The sequence below is a fragment of the Cervus elaphus genome, chromosome 17 (genome assembly GCF_910594005.1).
Source record: "Cervus elaphus chromosome 17, mCerEla1.1, whole genome shotgun sequence".
Classification (NCBI taxonomy): Eukaryota; Metazoa; Chordata; class Mammalia; order Artiodactyla; family Cervidae; genus Cervus; species Cervus elaphus.
This window is the reverse complement of record NC_057831.1, coordinates 15,313,033-15,340,142: the sequence shown is the minus strand read 5'-3', so window position 1 is coordinate 15,340,142 and position 27,110 is coordinate 15,313,033. Positions and strand designations below refer to the sequence as shown.

General features: G+C 35.5%; 1 protein-coding gene across 3 annotated transcripts; it reads left to right on the top strand.

Moving 5' to 3' along the window:
• Positions 1–27,110, top strand: AP1AR (adaptor related protein complex 1 associated regulatory protein). Of its 3 annotated transcripts, XM_043871127.1 has the most exons (10): positions 2–429; positions 10,718–10,766; positions 12,470–12,496; positions 14,956–14,981; positions 17,283–17,379; positions 18,574–18,672; positions 20,752–20,810; positions 21,501–21,574; positions 22,382–22,510; positions 25,237–27,110. In XM_043871127.1, the coding sequence occupies exons 1-10, from the start codon at positions 347–349 to the stop codon at positions 25,500–25,502; spliced, it is 909 nt and encodes a 302-aa protein (XP_043727062.1). In that variant the 5' UTR covers positions 2–346; the 3' UTR covers positions 25,503–27,110. The 3 variants fall into 3 exon arrangements, with proteins under 3 accessions (XP_043727063.1, XP_043727062.1, XP_043727064.1); XM_043871128.1 differs by lacking the exon at positions 18,574–18,672 and having other exon boundaries at positions 1–429; XM_043871129.1 differs by lacking the exons at positions 2–429; positions 14,956–14,981.

The window sequence follows — 27,110 nt, the reverse complement described above, 5'->3', positions numbered from 1 at the left end:
CGGCCTGGGCGCGCCGGAGGGCGGGGACTGCCCTCCTTCGGCGGCGGGAGGCGGTCACTCGAACTGGGCTTGGGGGGCTGAGGCGACCGAGGGGCCATGCGGACTGCGAGGGAGTCCAGACGCTGCCCGGCCCTCCTCCCTCTCGCGGCGGCGACTCGGCGGCCGCAAGAGTAATCGCTGTCTTTGTTCCTTCCGTCGCCCTCGCCTCTCAGGCCGCCGCGCTCCGGCCGGCCCGCCCTCGGCCCCCGAGCCCCGATTCGGCTCGTGCCGCGCGGATGCGGCTGCCGGGCCTGGGTTTGGGCTTTGAGTGGGAGGAGGAGGAGCGGCGACGCCTGGACGGCATGCGATGGGGAACTGCTGCTGGACGCAATGCTTCGGACTCCTCCGCAAGGAAGCGGGGCGGCTGCAGCGTGTAGGAGGCGGCGGAGGGTAAGCCCCCGGGAGGAGGGGCCCGGCGCCCGCTGGCTCCTCCTATTCGGCCCCCGGCGGGGAACCCCTGTCAGTCCCCCATTGGCTTAGAGGAGGCTGGGAGGCCCGCGACCCTGGCGGCTGCACAGATGTCGAGTGGGTGGTCGTAGTGGGGCCCTGGTCTGGAGGGGCCTTCCAGGGAAAGAGCTGGAGAAGCGGGTGGGGTGTCGCTTCTGCCGCCTCCGAGCGAGATTCCCGCTGGGCGCTCTGTCACGCGGGGAGAGAGTCACGGGAGGCAAGGTGTCTGGGAAGCTCGGGGCACCCTCCCGAGAAAGGGCGGTGGAGCAGGAGAATCCACGGCAGCCTGAGCACACCCTGCGTTGAACTTAGGTTTATTGCCGAAGGTGATAGTAGCTCTGTATTTGATTTCTGTCTTTGGCACTGACGGAGCAGGTGAAGAATCTGCTTCCAAAAAGTTGATGTCTCTGAGAGGGTTTTTTTTGTTTTTGTATTTTTTAGTAGAAATCATTTGGATGTTGGAGTAAAATTAAGTTCCAGACATTGAGCAGTTAATTCTTCGGTGTTTGTAATTTGCTAGGTTTCCAGTGGGCATTCAGATTCGTGATGCTAGTAACAAGAGGGACAGTGAGTAACTCTTTAATATTAATTTTTTGGAATTTCGAGAGGAATTCCACAAACACTGTGACACCAGGGAAATCACAGCCCTTCTGAAGTTCTCTTGATTAAATCTGGGATATGCATAGATTTTTCTACTCACACCATCCATAGAATAATAGAATTTCATAATTATTCCATTTTTCTGTGTTTATTTCATAAAATATTGAAAAACTTAAATGCCTTTGAAATTGACTTTGTTGTTGTCTAATATTTCTCAGGAACTCAAACTTAGAATTCAAAATCTGAAGCACACCACTTTATGTAAGAAATGACATTAATTTTGCACTTTCTGAAACAGATTGCCAAGTTTTCAGGATCTGTCCCATTTAACCAGCATCGTTAGGTAATAAGATGTTCAACATACATTGAAGCCAAATGATTTATCGTTTGGATCTTTTGGTGATGTAGATCTAATATGAGTTACTCATTGGTTCATCAGGCATTGTGTCACCTCTCTGATTCCGAGTAGCTAGGGCTTTACACTGTATCCCTTGAATGAAAAAGTAAGGATTTAAAGACTTTGGGCCTAGTTTTGTATTTTGATTTCCGTAACTTAAAGGCTATTACTGTTACAGGGGAGCATGGCAGCTGTTTTATCTTCTCAATGGAAGTCATCTGTTACTTCCAATTTTTATTTGTGGATGCTCTCATTTAGTCAGGCTGCTTAAATAGTCTTGCCTTAGGACTAGATGTCACAGAATCCTTGACCTTGTTATTGTTTTTATTTATTTGTTTATATGTAGTTGCACTGTAGGATAATTAAAAATGGGATCTTATACCCGAATGAAGTAAACAACATGTTTCACTTCAGAGTACTTTATTTGGTGTCTTTGGGATTTGGGGTTTTTCCTCTTTCATGGTGATTTTACAAACTAAAAATGTTTTCCTTAGAGTATAGCATTAAAATTACAGGTTTTACTTCCTGAGCACGTGAACTTGGCAGCTTAGGGAAGGTAAGGGAAAAATCAGTGAATCATTGTCAGTGCTAATTGTCTGTAGATGTGCCATAAAATCTTAATAGTGGGATCTGTACTCATTTGGCTGTGGGCCAGACTTGAACAAACAAGTTCTATTGAGGCAATGAGAGTCTGTGGGTTGTGGACACTGTCATCTAAAACAATATAATGATGAAATCCATCCTTCTGTTTTAATTCTTAAATGTAGGTTTGGACAGTCCACTACTTGAATCTTCAATTAACTTATTGTTTTTATTCATTTTAACTTTATTTTAGGAGCTTCTGATAAACATGCAGAGATAGGTGAATATAGTTTGCTTTTGTTTACAAATAAGGTTAAACTTTATCTCTCATTTTAGTAGTTGCTTTTTTTTTAATCACCTGGTAGTTCTGATTTTCTTTCAGGTATAGGTCTAGGTAGTTAATTAGTAGTTCATCCAAGGACAAAAAAGTTGAGGAGCAATCACAAAAACTTGATTTCTGTTTGTCAATGTGATGACCTTAGAGGAAGAATCCTGGGCTTTCTTAGGCCACTTAAAGCTGGGCATCACAAGGGTACGTTATAATCCAGGGCCTGGGTTTTGAGACTTGTAGATTTCCCATAAGTATCTCAGAGTCAGATCACTCATTTTTCACTATCCAAGTGCAAAACCAGAATTATCTATTTTTTAATTTGTAAAATTTTAGAGAATCTGGTATTTTATGTTCTAGAATATGTCAACTAGTCAGAATGTAAATATCAGTGTTATGTCAGAAATCTTGCTACTAGTAAAGTTATTTGGTGGTTAAAACAAAGGAAGTTAAATATCTTTTAAATATCTTTAAGGGATAACATTTAGACATGCTAATGAGTCATCCTTTTTCACTATAGGGAGTTTTCCCTTACCCATATAGTCTAGAGGGCTCCATCTGCTGGTCAGTTCTTTTTTCTTGAGTGATAGGAGAAATCTGGTGCATAGACACTTAAGGCATGTTAGTTTTTTTCTTTCTCAAACTGAAGATCCAGTATATTTTGTTGTGTTGTATTTTAATTCCCATTTTTATCTTACCATATAATTCCACATAGTGGTTCCAGCTAAGATGTACTGTAGAAAGAAATGGTCATGTTTTATATCCCCTTGATATTTAACATGTGTTGGCCTTTTTGGCTCCAGCAGCAAAGTTGCCTTCAGATGATAGTTCACAATGATTTTCTGTTTTTTTCCCCTGGTAAAAATGATTTTAATAATAACTGCCACCGTTTGATTACTTCCTGTGTTCCAGGCACTATTCTTAAGTATTTTACACTGTCTCATTTATTCCTCACCACAATCCTGTGAGGAAGGTGCGTACTGTTAGAGACATGATAGTTTGAGAATTAAAGGTTAGAAAGTTTAACTTGCCCAGGATAGCAGAGCTGGGAGTGCAGCCCAGGTCCTTCTGAATTGAGAGCCTTTATCCTTAACCACTAATATCATATGGCTTTATATTAAACATTATAAAATTTTATTAAACATGTAAGCATTATAAACATTTATTGCCGTATCTCATTTCATTATCTTGTACGTTGTCACTGGAAGATCTTATGCATATATTTCAAAAACTTGGCTCTTTATTTTGTGTGATAGGCTATCTTCCTTTTCTTGAAACTATCCTGGTTGTATTTACTCTATCTGCCTATTAAATACGGAATTTTTCTTTGTCTTTTCTTTATTTAGTTCCCTTAATTTCGTCCACTCCTGTGGTCTCACATCTTCAGATCAGGGTTCTTTTCAGAGGCTCAGCACTGTGTTTTCACTTGTTTACTGAACAGATACACTTGGATGTGCCAAGGCTCCTCATATCATCTTATCTGAAGAATCTAACAGCTATGTACCATTGAGTGTCTGAAATCATCCATTTTCTTCCCCCCTAGATTTCTTCTTCTGCTTCATGTGTCCCCTGATCAGGGATTAGGGGCCCCCTTAACAGCTCCCATTCGGTCTCTCTGCTACCAACTTCGTGGTCCTCCAGGGGGAGGGGAGTAAAGAATCCACCTGCAGTGCAGGAGATGCAGGTTTTATCCCTGGGTTGGGAAGATCCCCTGGAGTAGGAAATGGCAACCCACTCCAGTATTCTTGCCTGCAAAATTCCATGGGCAGAGGAGCCTGGTGGGCTACAGTGCATAGGGTTGCAAAGGATTGGACTTGCTTGAGACTGCGCGCACCACTCTAAGTTGCTAGTCAGTCTCTGCTTAATATACACTGAACCTGTGTCCTCCCTCTGTGCTTCTTCCTTAAACCTTGTCTTTCAAAGCACCTGCTTAGTGACTTCTAGACTCCTCTCCCTGTTTATCTCTGTGCTTTGGGCCATCTTCCTTTCCTGTCAGTGGAATTAAACTTTCTAAAACCCATACTTGGCTTTCCCTGGCTTAATGATTTCCATCTGCAAACTATTTCCTACAGCTAAGTTGCTCAGCCTTTTTTTCCTCCTGTGACAGATGATGAATTGCATGGCATTCAAACATACAACATAATGTCCATATGAATACTCAGGATTATATGCAGGTCTGCATTTGGGTAAAGAGTGTGATCTCACTCTTTGTTCTCTCATTGAGAAAATCTTGTCGGAATATAAATCAAAATAACATTAAAAGGAAAACATTGACTCTATTCTAATCTCAGAAAACTTTAAGTCATTCATAAACCTTAGTATTTTAACTTTTTTTGGATAAATGATAACCTTCCAATTCAGAGTAGTATGAAGTTCAGACGCCTTAATCTACTTTACCAGCCTAATTACATTTTCCATTTATAGTTCCCTTAGAGAATAGCATTAAAACGGCAGATTTTACTCCTTGTTCACGTGAACAGGGCATAGGCAGGGGAAATCAGTGAGAGGCTCTTCTGCCATCCTTTGACTTGCATATCCCAAGTGCCCTGTACACCAAATGGGCTCTACCTGCTTCTGTTTTCCTAACGTGCAGTGTTCTCTCTTGTGCCTTTCTGTATGTGACCTTTTTCCTTCTTTTCCTGTTCTTGGTGAGCTTTTACTTATCCTTCAATATTACCTTCCCTGTGAAACCTGCTCTAACCCCCTGAAACAATATTATCTCCCTGAGGAAATAATATTTCCTACAGGCTTAAGTCTACTGTGTATTAGGGATTGCAAACTTTTTCTGTAAGGGACCAGCTAATACACATTTCAGGCTTTGCAGGCCATAACATCTCTGTTGCAGCCATTCACCATTGCCATTTTAGCACAAAAGCAGCCATAGACAATATGTAAATAAACGAAGGTGACTGTGTTCCATTAAAACTTTATTAACAGAAACAGGCATTGGGCCATATTTGGCCTGTGGACTGTTGTCTGCTGCCTCCTGATAAATACAGTGGTATGAGCTGAGAGCTCTTCTAGGTCAGGGACTATGTTTTATCTTTCTTCATTTTTAGTATCTCATGTTTGTCAAATGAATATTACTTGTGAACTTGTAAGATCTATGAAACAGTACATATTCTTCTTTTTTATTTCTCAAGCTATCCCATAACTTTGAAAAAACATTACACAGTGAAACATACATCCCACCAGTTTTGTGTTGACTTTCTTTTTATAGACCATATAGAGTACCAGTGAGAATTTTAAAATATTTTACCATAATGTGTATTACTAAAATATAGTAATCAGTAGTCATTGTTGAGAGATTCAGTTTGGTTTTCTGCATATTTGTCAGCTTTGAGAAATATATAAGCGTAAGATGTTTCTCTTGGAATTTCAGAAGTTAGGAAGGAAAACCATAGTAGCCTGAAATGAGTATGAATTTCTTGGACATTCTGTGTGGTACCTTGAGGACTCCCCAGGGCTCTGTTCTGAATCTCCTTCTGTTCCTCCTTAATATATTTGCCTTCCATAATATACTTTTCCTGGCTGATGGCAGGAAAACACATGGTTTTACCTACTACCTGCATACTAATGAGCTCAGTCATCTCAGTCCGAGCCCTGAGTATCTTAATTGCCTACTGAGTATTTCCCCTTGGGTATCAAACAAACTTCAAATTCAATTTGTAAAGTTGAGCTCACCTTTCTTTCCTTCTCACAGTTCTTTACTCCTTTTTTTTTTTCAAATTTTTTAAAACCCGAAGTATTTTTACTACTTTGTGCCCTACTTTGTGAATGGCAAAATGATATAGAATTACCAAAGCCATGAATCTGAGAAACATGTTAAAGTCCTCCCTTTCACTCATTCTCCAAGTCCAAGTTGTCACGTTTTGTAGGTTATACCTTCTGAATGTCTCCTACCATTTTCTTCAACGGTTTACCATACTTCAGGATAAAGACTGAAATCTTTAATGTAGCTTTCAAGACCTCACACGAACTATTCCTTGCCTTTTTTGTTTGTTTTTGCCCCATTTTGTCACACTCTTCCTTGAGTCTATTTCTTCCTTATTTACTTAGATAAATCCTACTTACTCATCTTTTTGTTGCCATTTCAAGGATTATTTCCCACAGAACTCTTCCCAGTCCGAGGATAAGTTCTCACCATAATGGAGCCATCTTCCTTATCTTGTCAGCACTTCCTCAGACTATAATTATACCTGCAATAGTATGCTTATTTGATTAATGTTCTTTTTCTGCTCTCGGTGTAAAGGAATACATTCATGCTTTCTTTGCTTACCATTGACTACCCAACTCCAGGTTATATGCTTAATATGTAGATGTTTAGTAAATACTTGTTGACAGAATTAATGTATACAGTCTTGATCTTTTCATTCCCCTTTGCCTTTGGTAGCTACTGCTGCTCCCCAAACATTTCTTTCCACTACTGGGGGCCTGGCTGATTCCTTCTTCTTCAGCTGATTTTTGAATCTCTTCTTGAGAACATAGCCCTTTCAGAGTATGGTGGTTGTTAATTCACCTATGTGTCTGTCCCATTAGACTGTAAATCTCCTGAATCATGGGTCAATTTTTACTCATTTTTATATTTTAAATATAAATACATAGCTATGTCTGTCATTCATCCAGGGAAGTAAGAAGAATTAGAAGGTTCAAAATCATGGACACATTAAGCGACAACAGTTTTTAAAAGAAGAAGGTGGTCAACAATTTCAGATGCTGCTCATAGACTGCAGAAGATGAATGAGAAAGAAAGAAAAGACCTCTAAGGTCCCTTCTGGTTATTGGTTTCTTCTAAGTCAGGCTTCTCTTAAAGGACAGTGACTTTTTTTTTAATCCATGTTTTCTGTCTTCAACATGTTTAGCAGAACAATTTGCCTTTTCTCTTCCAAGGAACATAAGTTTTTTGAACATCCATTCTTCCTAAATTTGCCTTCATTAGGGAGGGACTTATTTAACAGTGAATATTATTACTTTATTATTACCACCAATGTTGACACTGTTCTTACCTGGAAAATCTGTTGGTGGATTATTTCTTGAGATTTGAATGGTTAAACCTTCATTGAAGTATTTGATACTACTTGAAAAATGATTTGTCCATCATTGTCAATGTAATAGTTTTTGCCAGGGCTTCTCTCTCTAACCTTTCCAATCCTCTGTCCAGAAAAGAAGAGTCCTGGGGAGCTTTTAATTTTTAATAGACTATGGAACAAATTTACCATGATTCTTCATTAATTATTTATAATGTCAAACAGAAGATATAAGGAAAGACTATTATTTTAACAGATATTATACAGTAGAATATGAAGAAAAGGAACTACAAGAATGTAGGATTTATGAGGATTTTTAAGTTATCTTTTACTTAAGTCACTTTGATATAAGAGTATTTGCCTGCTTTGCAAAATAACATGTAGAAGCATAAAAAAACTGTATTTCCATTCTATTCTTGATGAGACTGATTTTGTCATAAATAAGTGATTGTCTTGATATCTGCCTTGATAACACTGATAAATAGATATATATACGAGAATCACCACTTTGGTACCCCTTTACTTTCAGACTCTTACAAGTTCTTTTACTTACCATGATCATTTGTGGAGTAGGATAGCCTATCTTTTCTACCTCTACCTCTTTAATATCCTTTACATACTTGAGTCAACTCTCACATCTTTAGCAACCGTAGAATGGTTGTACAGAAACTTAACATTACTTAGAGACAGCTCTCAGGGACATGAGGATTGTGTGTACAGAAATGTGCAAGGATTGCATTGGAGAGTTCTAGACTGTGTTTTAAAAAGAGGGAAAATAGACTTTTGTTTTATATTATTGGTTTTGGAACCTGTTTCAGCAGCTCATAATTAGTGCACCTGAATATACATGCTCTTGAATACAATGGTGGATTGTTCCCCATTTTATTTGTCATCTTCTCCTTCCCTCCAGGGCTTATGACTAAATTCATGATGCACATGTGATGTGACTTTAAGCAGTTATTTCACAGGTCAGCTTTATTTTATGTGATACTGTGATTCCAGAGGGCTTTTGCAGCTTTTTACACCACTTTGTCCTTTTTCCTTTTCCCCCTCTGGCATTTAAGTTTTGGGTCTTGGATTTATCACATTTATTTTTTCTCTTGTACCTCCATTCCTGACGCTTGCTTCTTTTCTGTTACATCCCCATTGAGATTATGACACTTCTCATCACCTTGCATTTTCTAGTCCATCTCCCTCACTAGATGATTTTTATCTTCTAAATATTTCTTTAATCTATTCATTTCTCCCAATGACACCACTCTAGTCCAAGCTGTCATTTCTTGCCTAGGCTCAAATTTTAATTGCATAATTATTCATACATCCCCTCTTTTTCTGTGCCTTTATCCCCACTCACTTCTCTATGATTCACATGATTCCTGACACAGGAGCAAGTTCTTATGAGGACCCACCTTTTCTATTAACTTGAAGGAAATAATGGTGTTTTCATTCCCCATATAGTCAGAGCCTTAAAGGAAGAGAGTGATGATTGCTGAGGGAGAGCATATAGCACGTTAAGCGTAAATCCTAATACCAGAAGACAGTGCTAATGGAAAACTCAACTCATTTCTGTTTTTATTTGAGAAATGGGAAAGACAGAAGAATGGGGGCACTAGATGCCTGGAATGTTAGGACTTTGTTTACACTGCATATGTTTCATGAATTATTATGGTAATATGATTATTATTATGGTAATATTATTATTATGATAATACCAAATGTTTTGGGTTTTACTGATGATCTCTTAATGGGCAATAAAACTGCTTTGCATCTGTTAGCAAATAAAGATTGTACAGGAAAAATTATTTTTTATTCTTTATGATAATAAACAGTTAGTCATGGTAATATACCATTCTTTTTTACTAAACCTATCTGCCACCTCTGCACACATATACACGTAATACAAAGTATTCTGACCTGTCCTAACTCCTAGATTTTTCCATCTCCCAAAGGGGTGCTTTCTGTTAAAGAATCCTGACACATTAGGAACCCACAGTGTGAGTTTTGGATCCCCATGGGAGGATGGCGGGTGTTCTCTGCCATCAGTTTAGGCGACAATAACAGGATCCGCGTTATAAGTGATTCACTTGTAACAGGATTCACTTATAAGTGAAAGTTTTAAAATTTCCAGGCACTTGCAGTAGTAAAGGAGTTTGAGGGACTCTGACCTGTACGAAGTTGTATACTGTAATAGTTAGAAGACAGACAGTTAATGGAATGTGGTCATATCTTTGGAGCAGGTATTACATAAGAGACACTTACTTGGACTGCATGTGAGTTTCACTAGTAGGAGCAGAAAAAAATGATTAGAATTTTTAAATTTCAGCTTTATTCAGATATAATTGACATAATTGTAAGACATATAAAGTATGCATCATGGTGATTTGACATATGTGTACATTGTGAGGAGAAATTAAAATTAAAGTCAATATTTGGCCCCAGTTGGAAAAATTAATTTAATGGATTATTTGGTTGATGTATATATGAAGTATATTGTTTTTCATTTTCTTCCTCTTATTTTTGCAGGCGTGGTTTTGTATAAACATATATGATCCCACCGGGGCTTTCCACATGGCACTGGTGGTAAAGAACCCGCCTACCAGTGCAAGAGACGTAAGAGACCCAGGTTCGATCCCTGGGTCAGGAAGATCCCCTGGAGGAGGGCATGGCAACCCGCTCCAGTGTTCTTGCCTGGAGAATCCCATGGGATTCTCCCATGGACAGAGGAGCCTGGCGGGCTGCAGTCCATAGGGTGACAGAGAGACATGACTAAAGCGACTTGGCATTCGTGCATGTGATCCCACCATCTAGAGATAACCACTCTTAGCAAAACCGCATATATCTTTTTAGATTTTTGTTGTTTTGTGGGATCATATATGTTTATACTTTTTCTTTAACAAAATTGGGAACATGCTCTTATAGATTATTTAACACACCAGTGTTTTAACAAGATATTTTTCTTGATACAGTAAAAATAATGAGATAAAATTTTAAATTTAATTGTATTCTATTCTATGTAATAAATATATATTAAATTAACTTACAATGACAAGTTTCGTAACTGTTAAGACCCAACAGAAAATTATGAGTTGACTAAACACTTAAACTGCATTTAAAAATCTGGACTATCTGTATTCTTTTGTAAGTTCGATGTTTCCTTTTTGTAAATACAAGATGCTGTATATTGGAGAATTTAAAGTTGCTTTTGAGGAAATAATTTTTATTATATTATAAACCATAGTAACTCAGTTTTAGCATTAATTGTAATTTTTAAAGTTGTTATTCTGTTTTTCTTCCCAGATCCAAGTATTTTAGAACATGCTCAAGAGGTGAGCACTTAACTATAGAGGTAAGTAGTGTTGTAAATCTGATTGGATAAATGTACCTTGAGAAGGGCAAGAGGGACCTTTTTTTTTTTTATTAAGGGGGAAGGATGTGGACCTAAATTTAGTATGGACTATTTATATTTCAATATTATCCATGCTGGTGAAGAAGGGAAGAATTGGAGTGGTGGAGGGAGTGTGAATGGGGAAAACAAGTTTGCAGAAGATTAAGGTCCTGTTCTTCTAATAGAATTGCTTAAGAGGTAGTGTTTTTGTGTTTTGTTTTTGTCTTTTCTGCCCTGCACAACTGAGGGAGAGGGTACTCTTCTATCAGTTACAGTGGCTTAGTAGGCTGTGAGGCTAGAGACACCATTGGCCTGCCCTAGTAGAGGCGTGACAGAATCAAAGCAGCAAGCTGATTTGAAGCAACTCTACAAAAAGAATCACTGAGTTGATTATTCTTTGTTATGTAAAACGTAATGACAGAATCTGCCATTTGCTCAGTCCCTGCTATGCACCAGCCTTCACTATACAGTTTATAAATGTCATTGCACATTCTTGCTACAATTCTGTTGAACAGGTGGCTGTCACCTTGCTTTATGAGTGAGAATCAGAGGCTTAGACAGGTGAAGAAATTGGATTACATTACAGTACTTATATGTGGCAGAACTTACAGCCAATCCAAAACTGCCTTTTATATTAAATAAAGAAGCATGTGAACCAGGAATTAGGTTTTTTTTTTTTTAAATAAATTACAAACCAGCACAAAATATAAGTTCAAAACATTTTGAATTCATTGTTTTCCTGATCTTTAGACAAGAAAACAATATTAACAGTAAAATACATTTCCTTTCTTTCAAGTAGTCATGTATCATATTCTATTTAAAGTATAAGAAAATATTCTATTTTCATAATATAATTTAACATGATGACTTTTATTTGGTCATTTGACATGATAGCATTCATCACATTATGATCAAATTTTTACATTTGTATCTCTAGAAAAACACTGTATTTAGAAATAGCAACTACCATCTTGATTTTCAGTGAATCGTTATATGAATAGATGAATAAATAAAAACATAAGAGAAATTCTTGAATATCTTTTAGTTCTATTTCTTGAGGGACTTACAGTATTAATTCTTAACTCAGGTGAATTAGGAAGTCCTGGCAGTGTGGACTTAAAAGATCCATGAAATAGTCAATTCGCCTAATTCAGATGAAAGTTTTGGTTTATAAGTTTCTGATCTATGTAGAAAATTGCTGTGATTTTCCATTTTCTTTTTAATAAAAGTCATAAATGATTTATTCTTGTCTTGGCTGTCTTGTTTAATAAATCAAATGAAATGGTGTATAAAGAGATACATATATTTTATCTTATAAAATAAAGGTATATTATTTTTGATATGAAAAAGTGACAAAGTTTTTTGTGAGACATGACAAATTTAATATTTGTAATATTTAATGTTTAATGTAATAGTTAATATTATATTAATATTATATTGTGTTATTGATGTAGTCATTAATAATAATTATACCATTACATAATTATTGGTTACATTAATGATTAATATTTAATGTTAAATGTAATATTTAATATTATATCCTAACTAAAAACAAGAGTTCGCTTAACCTTCAATACAATTCATCCTCACATTTTACTACTTAAAATATTTTGTGAGACCTTAGATAACTATTCATCCTAACACTTTCTTTCTTGTTGTTTCAGTTTGAGAATCTAGTAGAAAGTGATGAAGTAAGTATTTTCACAGTAATACAAAATCTAATTTGTTCTCATAGAGCATCTCACTAGTTCTGACAATTATTTTTTAACATTTTCATTATGTTATGTTTTCTTTTAGAATTTTTAACATTTTAGTTTTTATTTTTACTTTTTAGTCCCTTATTTCCTTCTCTTACTAATTTATATTAGCAGATTACTCAGAATTTTCTATGATGAAACATATGTAACACTATATATGTTTATACAGCCTCTGTAAAATACCACATATGCATATAATATATATAGTTTCATCTATAACTTACATATGTGTTTATATATACATATATTTAAAACAGGTTTTTACAGTATTCTGTAGAACTTGAGGAACTTCTAAAAAAGATATTTCTAACATTTTGCCACTAAGTAGGTTAAATTCCTCAATGATCCAGAGTAAACCATTCTTTGACCCATAGTTTTCACAAATTTCTGAGGGTAGAATTTATATGTTTGTTTTATAATCACTTTCTGACTTTAGCCATTATCTTTTCATCAGTTTTCTTTTTGTTTATTTTTACATTTCACCTCATCTAAAAATCAATTTTAAGATGCATCCCAAGTACAGAAATGTTAAAATGGAAAAAAAAAAACATTTCAGAATTAGTGCAATATGGTATATGTTTCTTAGGCACTGATATAGTTAGAATTTTGTGTGTTAATTTCCATTTTTACTAATTATATGAGTTTGTGCAAATTACAAAACCTTCCTTGAGCCTACTTCTCACATCTCTAAAGTGAATGCATATAGAAGAGCATTGCAGGTTTTGTCTTTCTTTATCATTTTTGTTTTCTGAGGAAAGAGGAAAATATATGACACCAAATTTAAATTATTCTTTAGCCCAGCACTTCCCATAGTGTGTACAGGATACTGGTCTCCGTGTAAACCAGCATATTAAAGATTCTGAGAGGAACTAATAAAGAAATTGTTCAAGAACTGTTAAAAATTATTTCAACCTGTCCAATTTAGCATTTCCCAAATTAATTTGGGTATAAATCCATTTTTAAAATAGTAATACATATTTATTATCGTCTGATAGAACATATTTGAGAAACTATCTTTTAACCTTTTGTTTTCCCAGTAAAATTTCTCCCAAATAGTTTTAATGTTTCATAGAATCTAGTTTCTTTCCCTTTTCAGTAATAACTTTAATTTTGTGTATTTTTTTAAACAAACACTTAACATGGTATTTTTTAACTTTCTGACAAGTACCAAATGTAAGAGTTCTCTTAACTTTCAATACAATTCATCCTGAGATTTTACTACTTTTTTTTTTTTAATGTGATTCCTTGTGTTTTCCTAAGGTGCGTTTTGTTGGTTTGAGTGTTTGCTGACCAGTCTGTTCCTCTCTCAGGTCGTAGTGTTTGGTTTAATTGAATGTCATGTTCTGCTTTGTAGTGCTTTTTCCTAAGTTGATGTGGACCATTTGGAATTTTCTTTCTGCAGTTACTTAGTCATATATTTTAATTGTGGGATGTGAATAGCTCAAATATGTAAGAAATGCATAAGTTCGTGGTAATTATGTTCTATAAAGTTGCCGTGAATGCTCTATTAGTGAATCCCAGAACACTACTCTTAGGGAAAATACAGCATTAGCTTCCTGCAAGCTTCCGATCACCTTTTATCAGCTAACAATATATAACCTTGTTTTGTGTTTCTGTTTGACATCTTATTTTTAATGTATACTATTGATTCATTAACTTCGAACTCACTATGCACAGCACTTAATAAATTATGCCTGAATGTAGCTTATCACATATATTTTCTCCATAAACCATATCATAACTTCTCGTGTGATTAGGAACAATAGATAGCACTTTAGCACTACACATGGGGGTCATTTTAAACAGCAAAATCAGCAACAAAAAAAAAAGCGCAAAAAAGTGGCATTGCATAGGCTGCAAAGAGGGCAAGACTGCTGAGACAGGAAGGCAGAGCGTCACCTGCTGCTTTCGCTAGGAATGTGCATGTCAGGCAGCTTAGAGGCTGCTGCTCTGTTCTTGCTCATGAATGACCACAGGAGTGCAGGGAGTATTGGTTTTGATGTTACAAATAAATTTTAGCTCATTGGTGCATTTGCAGTTTTGGAATCTGCGAATAATGATCAGTTGTAAGTGATCAGAGCATAGCAAGTATGTTTGTCTAGTACCATCTTGAACCCAGAAGTTCATTTGGTATATAGTAAATATTTGTTATTAAAAAATTAGGAAATGCTCAGCAATTGGTTGCTTTTTAATTAAGATTGATATTAAAGTAAATTCTACCTTTGAGAAATAGTAAAATGTTAAAGCTTTTTGTTTAAAACACTTTTAGTAATGATATCTGTTAAAGATAGGTAAGCAGAAAATATTTTGACTAAATAAAAATTTTATTGGCTTGCCTTAAATAGAATTCAGCTAGTAAAATTTGTGTAATTGTTTAATTAATTCTTGTACAGGGAGAAAGCCCAGGAAGCAGTCATAGGTAAGGCGTTTTGTTTTTTTTTAAACAAACGATTTCCATATAAACTATAATGAGCTTCTAAAAATCCAGACTGTGTCATCTGCTTGCTTTGATGCACTGAACAGTTTACATTTCAGGACGTTGGTTATTTCTTTCTGTAAGATTGAGATAAATAATAACATTTCAAAAGATTGTTTTGAACATTGAAGATTTTAATGTGCCTAAGTGCTTTCTTATTGAACCTAAGTTTTTATGTATATTTTAGTTTAAAAAACTATATTAATATTGATAAGTACATTTCCTTGAATTTTTTAAACTTTATACCCCTTTTCCTTCCTTAATGACATTCTGAAACTTGTTTCACTAATCATGTTTTTCACTTTGTATAAATAATACCTCAAAACACTAAAAAAAAAAAAAAAAAAAAAAGCCCAGCAGAAGTTAGGGCTAGAGAAACACATGTAGGAGGAGACATTACTATATACATTGCTGGTTAAAACCATGATAATTATCAAGACCTAAGGCTGGAGAAGACGAGGAGGTGGGGGGGTTGGATCATGGAGAGAGAGCATTGGTTTAGTGGTTTGGGGATTGAATAGACGGACGCTAGAAGAGGATTCAGAAGACAATCAAGAAGCAGTGGGCAAAAGCAATCAGGAGAGCACAGAAAGCCAAGGAAGGAGGTGGAGACAGACTAACAGATGGAGTGGAGGGAATGGCCAGCACTGCCACAGGAAACTGAAGTAATAGTATAAGGACTTGAAAATCCCTATTATATTTGGCAACACAGAAGCCATTGATTACCTGGTAATGAAGGCAGACAGACTGCCCTTGTTTGATGGGAGAACGGGAAGTGAGAAGGCAGAGGTAAGAGAGACACAGTAGTTAAGAGCAAGCAACTAGACTTCTTGGGTTCAAATTCTAGCTTTGCCATGAACTATATGACTTACTTGGACATAATCTGTCTTTGTCTCATTTCCCTTATCTATCTACCTTACAGGGTTGTTGCAGGAGTTAAAATTAGTACATGCAAAGCACATAAAAGCGAACCTGACGCATAGCATCTGCCTGCTGTGCTGTCAGTCAGACTTAAGTTCAGACATTTTGGCTGAAATGGGAAAGAGAAGGCACAGTAGTTAGAGACAGGTATAGATCAATTGAACGTTTTTCCTTCTTTCTTCTTTCCTTTCTTCCCCGTCTTCACAAGGAAGAGAGGTGAAAACAGATAAGAAGAGCAGACTTAAGAGAGGTGCCGGTTGATGGTCAGTGTCCCAGAATTCTCTGGAGTGCGGTGGGACAGGAGTAGCACCAGTGATGAGTGAATCAAGTATAAGCAGGGTGGGTGACCCTGAACAAATTAAGGAATGGCACTTCTGTAGAGGAAAGAGAGGAGAGAAGGGAGGGTAGACCTAGGTAAGAGGAGGACTGGCAAGAAATGGAGGGATTTGATGGTTGGAGACATGTTTCCTCATGTCTCATGGTGGGGTGAAATTGACTTCTAAGAGAAAAGAGTCTGCGTGAGGAACTTAAAGAGTGTGTATGTGAAGATTTTGAAGTAATTAGCATAATATATGAGAGGAAGTTGGCCACGTATAAGTAAAGGGTTATTGCTAGGGGTAGAGGCCCAAGTGTATGTTTGATTTTTTTTCTAGCAGCTATCAGCAGGAAGAGCTAATCTTGGCAATGATCCAAAGTCAGACAATGAGTAATCTGGGTGAATAAGGCATAAAGAAGGTTATGCAAGAAGGTGAATGTGTGGGTAAGAAAGTACTTCAGATTTGCCATGGGATCCATATTGGTAGTAAGTGAAGTGAAGCCAGAAGATGATCAGGATAGATAAACAAGAGAGAAAAGGGAAGGATCAAGGGCCTGAGGTGGCCAGGGGGATTGAGCAGGATAAATAGGAGGGCAGTGGGTAAGAGAGTTAAGAATTCCAGAATGACATGAGGGCTGATGTCAAGAGTATAGTGTACTGAGGTTTATATTTTATGATGCACATCTTGGGATATAGTCAAAAAGAACCAGAACCAAAGTAAAGGTACATGGAGTCCACATTTCTTTAAAGTTGATTGTAGTGCTAAAAAATACTCTTGATAGTATGTCATCTTCAACTTACGTACCAAATAAGTACATTAAAAAAAGTGTTAGAATGTATAATTTTTTTTTTACTCTTGAGTTGAAATCAGCATTGAATTGGTTTAGTACATTGTTAACAGTAAAATTTCAGAATTTCACTGATTTTTGAGTGTTTTATTTAAACTTGAACTTACCAGCACTGTTTTTTTTTTTCATTTTCTTTCTCTCCCTCATTTTTCTGTGTAGGCCTCTTACTGAGGAAGAAATTGTTGACCTGAGAGAGAAGCATTATGATTCTATTGTTGAAAAGCAGAAAGATCTGGATATGAAAATCCAAAAAGAGGTGATTAGTCTTATGTTGCTTAAGTATATTTTATCATGTCTCTGTTTATAGGAGAAAGGTGTTATTAAATCATATATTGCATATGAATAGTCATTGGACCTAAATTTAGATATATGCAGATAAAAGTTATTTAAAAGTTAAAAAATTATTCCAGCCTATAATAATTTGGCTTAGTTTGGTTTAATTTATCAGCAATCATATGCTGCCAGTAAGTGAAGAGAATACATCCTTCTGAAAATGATCTTCTGAACTCACAATTAGGCACTGTGGTAAACTACCTGAACCTTCGTGTTTAAAACTAAAAAATGATTGTGTTTCACAATAAGTGGTTCATTTTTTTAAATCTTTCTGTTACTCTTGGATTCAATTACTCTTAGTAAGTGAACTAAGTACTTCTAACAGTCATAAATGTTCTGTTTATTTTAGTATATTTACAGAAATGGCCTGTAATTATAGTTTTGCTATTCATTAAACTAAATGGAATTAGTCATATTCCATTATACATTTAAAAATAGTCTGTTTGGTACCTATTTAATGCTAAATTATTTCCAATTAATGATTTCAACAGCATTGACTTAAGCTACACAATAGATGCTAATATTAGGCTAAAGAAAAATATTGTGTTGGAATTTGATTTTTAAATTTGATTTGACTTGTAACAGGTTATCACTAAAGCAGTTTGTATGCTACTATGAATGGCAGGAACTTAAATTTGGAATTAATTTTTTAATGATAGTAATAAAATTCAGGACATATGTATCAATGTGACATGAACTTTGTGAAAGCTTACTTCACTTTGGTAGAAAATGATATGATTGACCTTAGTTTTGAAGACCTTGAACTAACAAGGGCCCAAACAATAAACTAAGTAGGGTGATAGGCATTGGAATGATTGTTGAGAATGAAGAACACTGCATATTCTAGAGAAAGAAATAGTCTTTTATTTATGCAAACTAGATGCTCTACTTTATAACTCAACTTTTAAGAATTCAGTAATATGTTTCATACTATTTGAAATACTTTGTAAAAAGAGAAATTGAAATAAACCACAAAAAGTTCAATTCTGTTATGCTTTGTAGAACTCAATTCTTTTTTTAATGATTTCTTTTTATTTTATAAATAGAAGCATTTTATTTCTAGAGCAGTCAGACAGGTTCTGATTTTTGTTAATCCTTATGTTTTGTTCATGCACAGTTAGCCTTACGAGAAGAGAAGTTAAGACTAGAAGAAGAAGCTTTATACGCTGCCCAGCGTGACGCAGCCAGGGCAGCAAAGCAGCGAAAGCTCTTGGAGGTGAGGGGACGAGACCCCAGCATACACTAGGGCTGCTTTTCTCCTGATCTTCTCTGACAGGTCTTAGTTGGGACATTTTTTCCCCTAGAATCAAGGGCTTCTTGTTTAACAATGAATGTATTTATTCCTATACTCATAGGAATTTTAAAGGCAAATCAGTGGGTCTTTAACAGCTAGAAACAGCATCAAATTTTATACTTGACATTGAGCATTGTTTGGCTTTAAATTAGGAGAAGCTAATTCTTGTTAGGGCTTCCCAGGTGGCTCCATGGTAAAGAATCCGCCTGCCAATACAGGAGACACATGTTCAATCCCTGGGTCGGGAAGATCCCCTGGAGAAGGAAATGACAACCCACTCCAGTATTCTTGCCTGGGAAATCCTATGGATAGAGGAGCCTGGCGGGCTACAGTCCATGGGGTTGCAAAAGGGTTGGACACCACTTAATGACTGAACAACACCAATTTTTGTTTATCCCAAAGATGAAATTTACTTCTCCAAAATTCAGTATTCTTTTGGAAAAATAAATATACTCTTTGATGAAACACTGCAAAACTGACCTTTAAATACAATTTCTGCAGCATTTTTAAGTTTATTTTTGTGAATTTTTTTTTTTCGCCCCCAACAATTTCTTGATAAGCTAAGTGATTTCGCCACATAGGAATACTATATTTTTCATCTTCGTACTTTTGTCTTTGGGAGATTGACAATTTTGGTCTTGGGAAATCTTTGACATATTATCAGAGAAAACAACAGTTTTATCATAATTTACCATGTGGTATTCAAATATGGCATTCTTATAATGCCAGACAAGCTTAATATCAGACATTCATGGAGCCCTGGCAGGAACTGTTTAGATTAGTTTACATGTTTTACCTTATTTAATCCTCACAACAATCCTGGGAGAAAGATAGTGTTTTTAATCCCCATTTCACAGGTGATGAAACCAAGGGACAGAGATACTAAATAACTTAAGATCCTACAGCTAATAAATGGCAGAGCCAGTGTTCAGGCATTGCTTAGCCAGTTTTCTGCTTCGTGTCGTCCACCATCTTTTGCCCGCAGGAACTCTGCTGCGGTGTGAGCTGAGGTGCAGTACAAGGGTTATGTCACATAATAATTATTGTAGCTTAGAGAAACTAAAAAATCACGTATCATGTTTCTGTGTGATTTCTGTGTGACATGTGCTCTTTATCTCTCTTTCTCCTGTTTTTGGTATTTTAACAGATGAATCAGATTATATGAGGGAGTTTTGTTTTGTTTAGTAAGTTCTAAATAATGGAAAAGTTTTTAAATTAACTACCTTTTACTAAGAAAATAAATATTTTTCTGATTCTAATTTAACCATCTCTTTCTACTATAATTCTCTGCTGCTTGCCTTTTAAAGACTAAAAAGGATTCCATGTGCAGAATCTATTCGAGTTCTTGAGTTCTTTTCTTCTTGAATAAATAGATATGGGAACACATGCAGTCTGTACAGCATCCGCTGACACAGAGGATACACATTATGCGAATTCATTTGACTTTCACAAACGCCCTGTGAATTTGCCAGGGCAGTATTACAGCCGTCTGTAATTTGCAGATGAAGAAGCAGAGAGTATAGGACATGCCAGGGGCATACATAATAACTGACAGAGCCACAACTCGTGACAGGCTTTCTGAACCCTTTGTTTTATTATTTCTGAGTAAACTTAGCCAGATCTTTTTAGTTCTTTTATTTTATTGCTACTTATCTCACCCAGAATAGGACTTCATATACTGTTTTAACTATTACTTTCTTGCTCCTCATCTTTCCAGTTATTAGAAGTTCTTAGGTGTAATAAGGAAGCTACCAATATATATCTTTAAAGTTATTTTTAATAACCCTATGAATATTCTGACCATGTAAGGATTATACAATGAAAAATTAAGAGAAATTCCACCCTTAAATAAGATGATATAGAAGTGAACAGTGATGAATTTAAGGAGAAAGACTTCAATAGAGTCACTTTTTAAATTTTAAAATTTTGGCATTTGATGAATAGTTTTAGAAAATACAATTTTACAGCAGAGTGACCTTGTGTCGCGTTATGTTTCCAAAGCGAGAAAGGCAGAGAGCTGTGCAGCGATGCCATGCTTCCAGCAATGGAGAATATCAAAGGTAAATAATGAAACATACTTCTTCCCTTTGTGGTAGGAAATATTATTTCTAAACAGAACGCATTTCACCTCTGGATGTTTGTATACATGTTCGTGTGTGTGTGCTCCGTAAAAAGAACAGTTGTTTCTCAAAGATACTGTCTTGTAAGATACTGAGAACATTGTTTCTTTATGTTGGAAAATCATCATTATTTATTTTAAATTAACTTTATTGCATTCCTAAGAGTGATTACATCTTTCGTATAGAATATGATGCAATAACACATTGAAATAGCTTTGGATAGATTATTTATGCCTTGCTTGTTTGTGTTTTCCTTAGCTCTTTTCTTAAAATAAAGTTTATGTGTGATCATTTTTTAGAAGATATAATTTCAGTGTCACGTTTCCAGGAGTGTTTCCTGCTCATCCAAAGAACCTCATTCATGCTTCAGTAATGTAAATTATAAAGTTAGACTTATGGCTAAGTTTTGGGTTTGACTTCAAGACTAACCAAAATCTTACCAATATTATTTTCAGTTTATTGCTAGTATTAAGAAAAGTAAGACCTGTTTTGACTAGGGTATTCTGATTGTAAGTAATTATGAATTTGTGTGGAATATACCTTTTCTAATCAAAATGGCATCATTTAACTTTAGCCTGCATTATGTTGTATTGACTATGAATATATTAAAAAAATTCACTTTTATTACAGTCCAGGACCAGAAGATGACTTTGAATCTTGTTTGAGAAATATAAAGTCACAGTATGAAGTTTTTCGAAGTAGTAGTAAGTCTTTTAAAATATGTGGGTACATTTTAAGGTTACTTTATGCCACACTAAACAGATAATGGAAGATCCTGACTGTTTTTCTCGAACTTCCTGCCCTTCAATTTGTGTTGCCCAAATAACTAGCTCTTAAATATACAGTTTTATTTTTACTTTTTTAAAGGAGTTGGAGAAACAGAAACAAGCTCAGAGCTATAGAGAACAGATTTGTGGTTGCCAAGGGGGAGGAGGGGTGGAGGAGAGATGGGGTGGGCGTTTAGGACTAGCAGATTCAAACTGTTATACATAGAATGTGGAAACAGCAAGGCCCTCCTCTATGCACAGTGAACTATTTTCTATGTCTTATAATAAACCATAGTAGAAAAGAATATGAATATATGTATAACTAAATCACTTTGCTTTACAGCAGAAATTAACATGACCTTATAAATCAACTATACTTCAATAAAATAAATTTTAAAATAAATAAAACGAGTTAGAGTAAAGAAAAATCTCAGTCTATTTCTATAGTTATGTATAGGGAGTCTGGCCCTCATTTTTCCATTGAGTTCATCATATTTGAAAAATTTGTAATTCATTTAAATTTGTGTATTTACTGTGCTAGATGACAAAGAGTAAAAAGAAAGGGGGGAAAACCATTTATACTATTTCTAACAGAAGCTTACCAATTTAATGATTTCAATAATTGTTTTTTATGATGTTAAATGGAATAGTATTATTTGAAGAGAGATCATTATTGCAAAATAAATGGTTTTAGTAAAGGAGTATTGTGTCACCATATCTAACTGGGTTTGGTGTATATTCTAGGACTCTCATCAGATGCCACAGTTTTGACACCAAATACAGAAAGCAGTTGTGATTTAATGACCAAAACTAAATCAACTAGTGGAAATGATGACAGCACATCTTTAGATCTAGAATGGGAAGATGAAGAAGGTATTTTATGTTTAAATTTTACCTGAAAATTTTTATTTAATTTGTGTTAACTTATAGAAATCTACTTTGTCTTTACTTTACTTAAACTGAAATGAATGCAAGGTCTTTAAAATTTCTTAGACTCTTATTATATTAGTGATTATCATTTGTTGGTGAACTGTTTAGAGAGTTGCTTAATTCTTAATGTTTCTTGAGATTTAGAAAGAAAATGTTATTTTTCATTTTAAGATTTTTGTAATGCAGCCGCTTAACTCAGTAGGAATCACAGCCCCCTTGTGAGCAACTTAATTAACTTTTGCTTCATAATGATGTGTGCTGCACTCCATGGGGTTGCAAAGAGTTGGACATGACAGAGTGACTGAACTGAAATAAATAAGCAGTTTGTTAGGTTTTTTGGTAGTACAAAAGCCATAACACAGACTTGAATTAGAATTTTACTGGTATGTCTTTCTAGCTGTAGTACTTAAGATAGATTTCTTAATCTCTCTAAGCTGCAGTTCATCATAAAAAGGGAATTATAAAGCTGCTTTAAAGAATGATTATTCACTGTTATATACTGAGGGTCTAGAAAAGCTTGGCACATAATAGGCAATCAATAACTATTTGAACAAATGAAAACATGATTGTGAGGATTAAATGAAATTTATGTAAACCCTCCAGCATGTAGTGTGACACATAGCAGGTACTCAAAATTGTAGCTAAAATGTGGATTTTGTTTAAAGCTTTTACACTGAATAAGGCCCAAGCCTTTATTTTTATTTTAAGAAATGTGTTCGTCACTCAGTCGTGTCTGACTCTGCGACCCCATGGACTATAGCAGTCCAGGCTCCTCTATCCATGGGATTCTCCAGGCAAGAGTACTGGAGTGGGTTGCCATTTCTTTCTCCAATTTTAAGAAATAGGTAATCCAAAAAGGAAGAACCAGTTGCAAAATACAGGACTTTAAGAAAAATAATAAACATTAAATATTTCTTAGAATTTTGAGATGGAATAGACCTTAGATATCCTTTAGACAAGCCATTAGTTTTATCAGTAGAGAAACTGAAAGACTTTAGCAAAGATTACATTAATTCTCAACTAAACACCATTTCTCCAGCCCTATATTTTTCTTATTTTGATCCCAACTAGAAAATTTTAAATTTATTTTTATTTTAACATCTTGTTCAATTTGATCTAAAGACTTTTCAGGTCTTTTAATTGCTACTTTTGTCATCCTCACTGTATACTAATTAAATTTTTAGATAACATGACTTTCAAGGTTATTATTCAAGCCATTATAATAGAATTATTAAACTAGACTTCATAGAGGACAGAACTCACTAGAAACATTATGATGTACAATTCAGCTTCCGTTAGACATAGTAATATTCAATTAAATACAAATCCTCAAAATTATATTAGTTTCCAGCTCCCATTTTTATCATGTCTACAAAGATGATTTAGTTTGCTAGGTTGAGTCTGTGATTTGGGGGGAGTCATAACAGTGATAGATTAAATATTTTTTTAATTATTATTATTGTAGGATTGGATTCTTGAAGCTCAGAAAACAAAACTGTTGACTGTGTCTAGGGATTACTCTCTTATAATCTCTTTTCCTTGATTTTAATTCTATTACTAGTGTTGATCCTACACACGCAAATTCAAGTCTCTTTTCTGTCCTCCCTCTCTTCATTCTGCCAGAATGATGTTTTTTTTCTTCCACGAATTTTGCTACTTTCACTTTACTGACCAGTTTCTTTCTGTTCAGAATTAGATCTAGAACAGTTTCCCCTAGAAATGTCTCTGTTTTGTTATGCTAGAGTCAGAATAGCAAAAGAGTACAGACCTTGAAGCCCAAGGGAATGGAATCACATTCTTGCCCCACCACCCCTGTAGCTGTGTGACCTCAGGTAAATCACTTTCCTCTTTCCTCAGCTTCAGAATGGGGAATAGTGATCGTGCTGTATGTATGTATCTTCATAGAGTGGTTGAGGACCAAATCAGTTCACATATGTCATTTGCAAGCAATGTTAACTGGAACCTAGTAAGTACTAGAAATGTGTATATTGTTATCATTATCATTAGAGTTATTACAACTCTGGGAAATGAAATTGTCATCTAGGTAGGAAAGAAGTTTGGCCCACACACTAATTTGGCCATATAAGACTAATAGCAATTGAAATCCTCCATCCATTCTGCTTTACTTACAGCTTTTCAGAAGTTTCATCTTATCAGTATTGTATCAAAACCATCCTTTGTTGAGTGCTAATGTTCACTGTAGGATTAGACTTTAACATCTCCCTTAAGAAGTCTTCCATAGGATTGTTGTTTTTGAGAACTTTAATTTTGAAAGATATTTTTACATTTATTTTCGGCTGCACTGGGTCTTTATTCAAGATACAGCTCCTCTTCGTTGCAGTGCAGCGGCTTCTCGTAGTGGCTTCTCCTGCTGCAGGGCACGGGCTCTTGGCATGCAGGCTTCAGTGGTTGGGGCTCACGGGCTTAGTTGCCCCGTGCCATGTGGGATCTTCCTGGACCAAGGATTGAACCCGTGTCCCTTCCATTGGCAGGCAGAGTCTTGGTTAAGAAGAGTCTTAACCAAGGAAGATTGGACTTTACTGGACCGCCAGGGAAGTCCAGGATTGGTTTTTTTAAGTTAATTCACAGGTCAAGCCTGATAGTCTCAGTCTTTTAATAAAGTTTGTAAATCCTTACTAAGATTTCTAATAACTCTGCCCATATAATAGGAATGAATCGAATGCTTCCAATGAGAGAACGTTCCAAAACAGAGGAAGACATTCTCCGGGCAGCACTTAAGTATAGCTGCAAGAAGACTGGGAGTAATCCTACGTCAGCCTCTGACGATTCCAACGGGCTGGAGTGGGAGAATGACTTTGTTAGTGCTGAAATGGATGATAATGGCAATTCCGAGTATTGTGGATTTGTAAATCCTGTATTAGAACTGTCCGATTCTGGTCTAAAGCAATATGATTCAGATCAGCAAAAACGATAGGAAAAAATCGTGTGATCTTGTTTGTCAGTTACGACCAAATGTTACAAACCAATTAGAATGTATAAATGGTTGTGCTGAGCCTTTTTGTGAGGGGAGGTAAGAAACTGTTTTGTAAACACTTATGAGAAAGGCATAGGAATGATAGGCTGCGTCTGAGCTGCTTCAGAAGTAAGTGCAATTTCATCATCTGCCTTCTGCTTTTCAAAACAATTGAATGGTCTGTCATGTTACTAATTAAATTTATTTAACTGTTTAGCAATCCTGTTTACTGTTTGTTGCTTTTCACTTTTTAAAAGAATTTTGTTGATTTTACTTCAAATGCTTTCTTAATCCTATTTTAGTAGCTAACTGTGAAAATATTAAGGCATTTTGTGTTCATTCTCAGCAGACATGAAGGGAGCATGAAGAGGGACTGCCAGATTCAGAGAGAATAGTGTTCCTTTTCCAGCATTATTTTTTCCTATGACTTACTTAAATTATGTCATCTAATAGTAAGCACAATTAATTTGAGTAGATGACCCTAAAGAAAGCCTGAAATATCAGTTTCTTCCTACACTTACAGCGTATCCTAGTATATCAATGTTGATTCAGTCTGAACAAAGGATATGATACATTAAAATAATCTTTCAGAATTTGGACACTTGAAGTTAGTATCAAAAGATATTTAAGAAAATATATATACTTAGGTTTTTCACTTCCTTTTCTGTGTGTCTATAAATGAATGTTGAATTTAGTCAATTGATATATTAAATTTCTAGCTGTCATTTTAAAAAATTCTATATTTCCAGTGAATGGTCTTGAAAGATTTTACATGGAACATATTCTCTGTGCATGGTTTATTAAGAAAGGAAAACCTAAAAAAGGTAATACGGGTATTTCAAAGTAAATAAAATCCTTTCTGATACGAAAGAACCTCATTGATTTCATTAAGCTTTCCTTTGCCTTGTAATACAAGGCTTTAATAGGATGGAACTAAGTAAATCAATATATAACTGTATTTTATGATATACAGTTAACTTTTTTTTGCTCTAAAGTGTATGTATCAATTTAAAAGACCAACGATATAGGACACTCCCTATTGCTTGTCTTGATTTTGCTGAGGATTGAGTATGATTTTAGTAAGCAAACTTTTTTCAATTTTTCCTTACTTTTTTTTTTTCTTGCAACAATGACAGTGCATGTTCTCAAAAATATAGGAAGGTCCAGATATAAATAGTAACTTAAAGTTCTTGCTGTACTTTAAAAAAAAATCATGTGGCCCTTTCAATATTTGAACAGCTGGGCCATGACATCTATAGTTTTGTCTCCTTTTTTAATCTCAGAAATAAATATGACACCTTAAATATGTAAATATATTAGGTAATGCTGTTATTTATGTCTCAACATAATTTAAGTTGTAGCTATGTCATTGGAAATATTTTAAAGATAATCTATATTCACATTGCCTGTGTTATGCTTTTTAAAGTTTGTATACATAAGATGTATATTTTTGGTTTGGCATAAGCTACTATTGTAATTTTTCTTGGCATTTTGTTCATAAAGAATTTTTTGAAGGAATGGTGACTTCTCAAAGATTGTGAATAAACACATTTTTACACTTAAAAATAA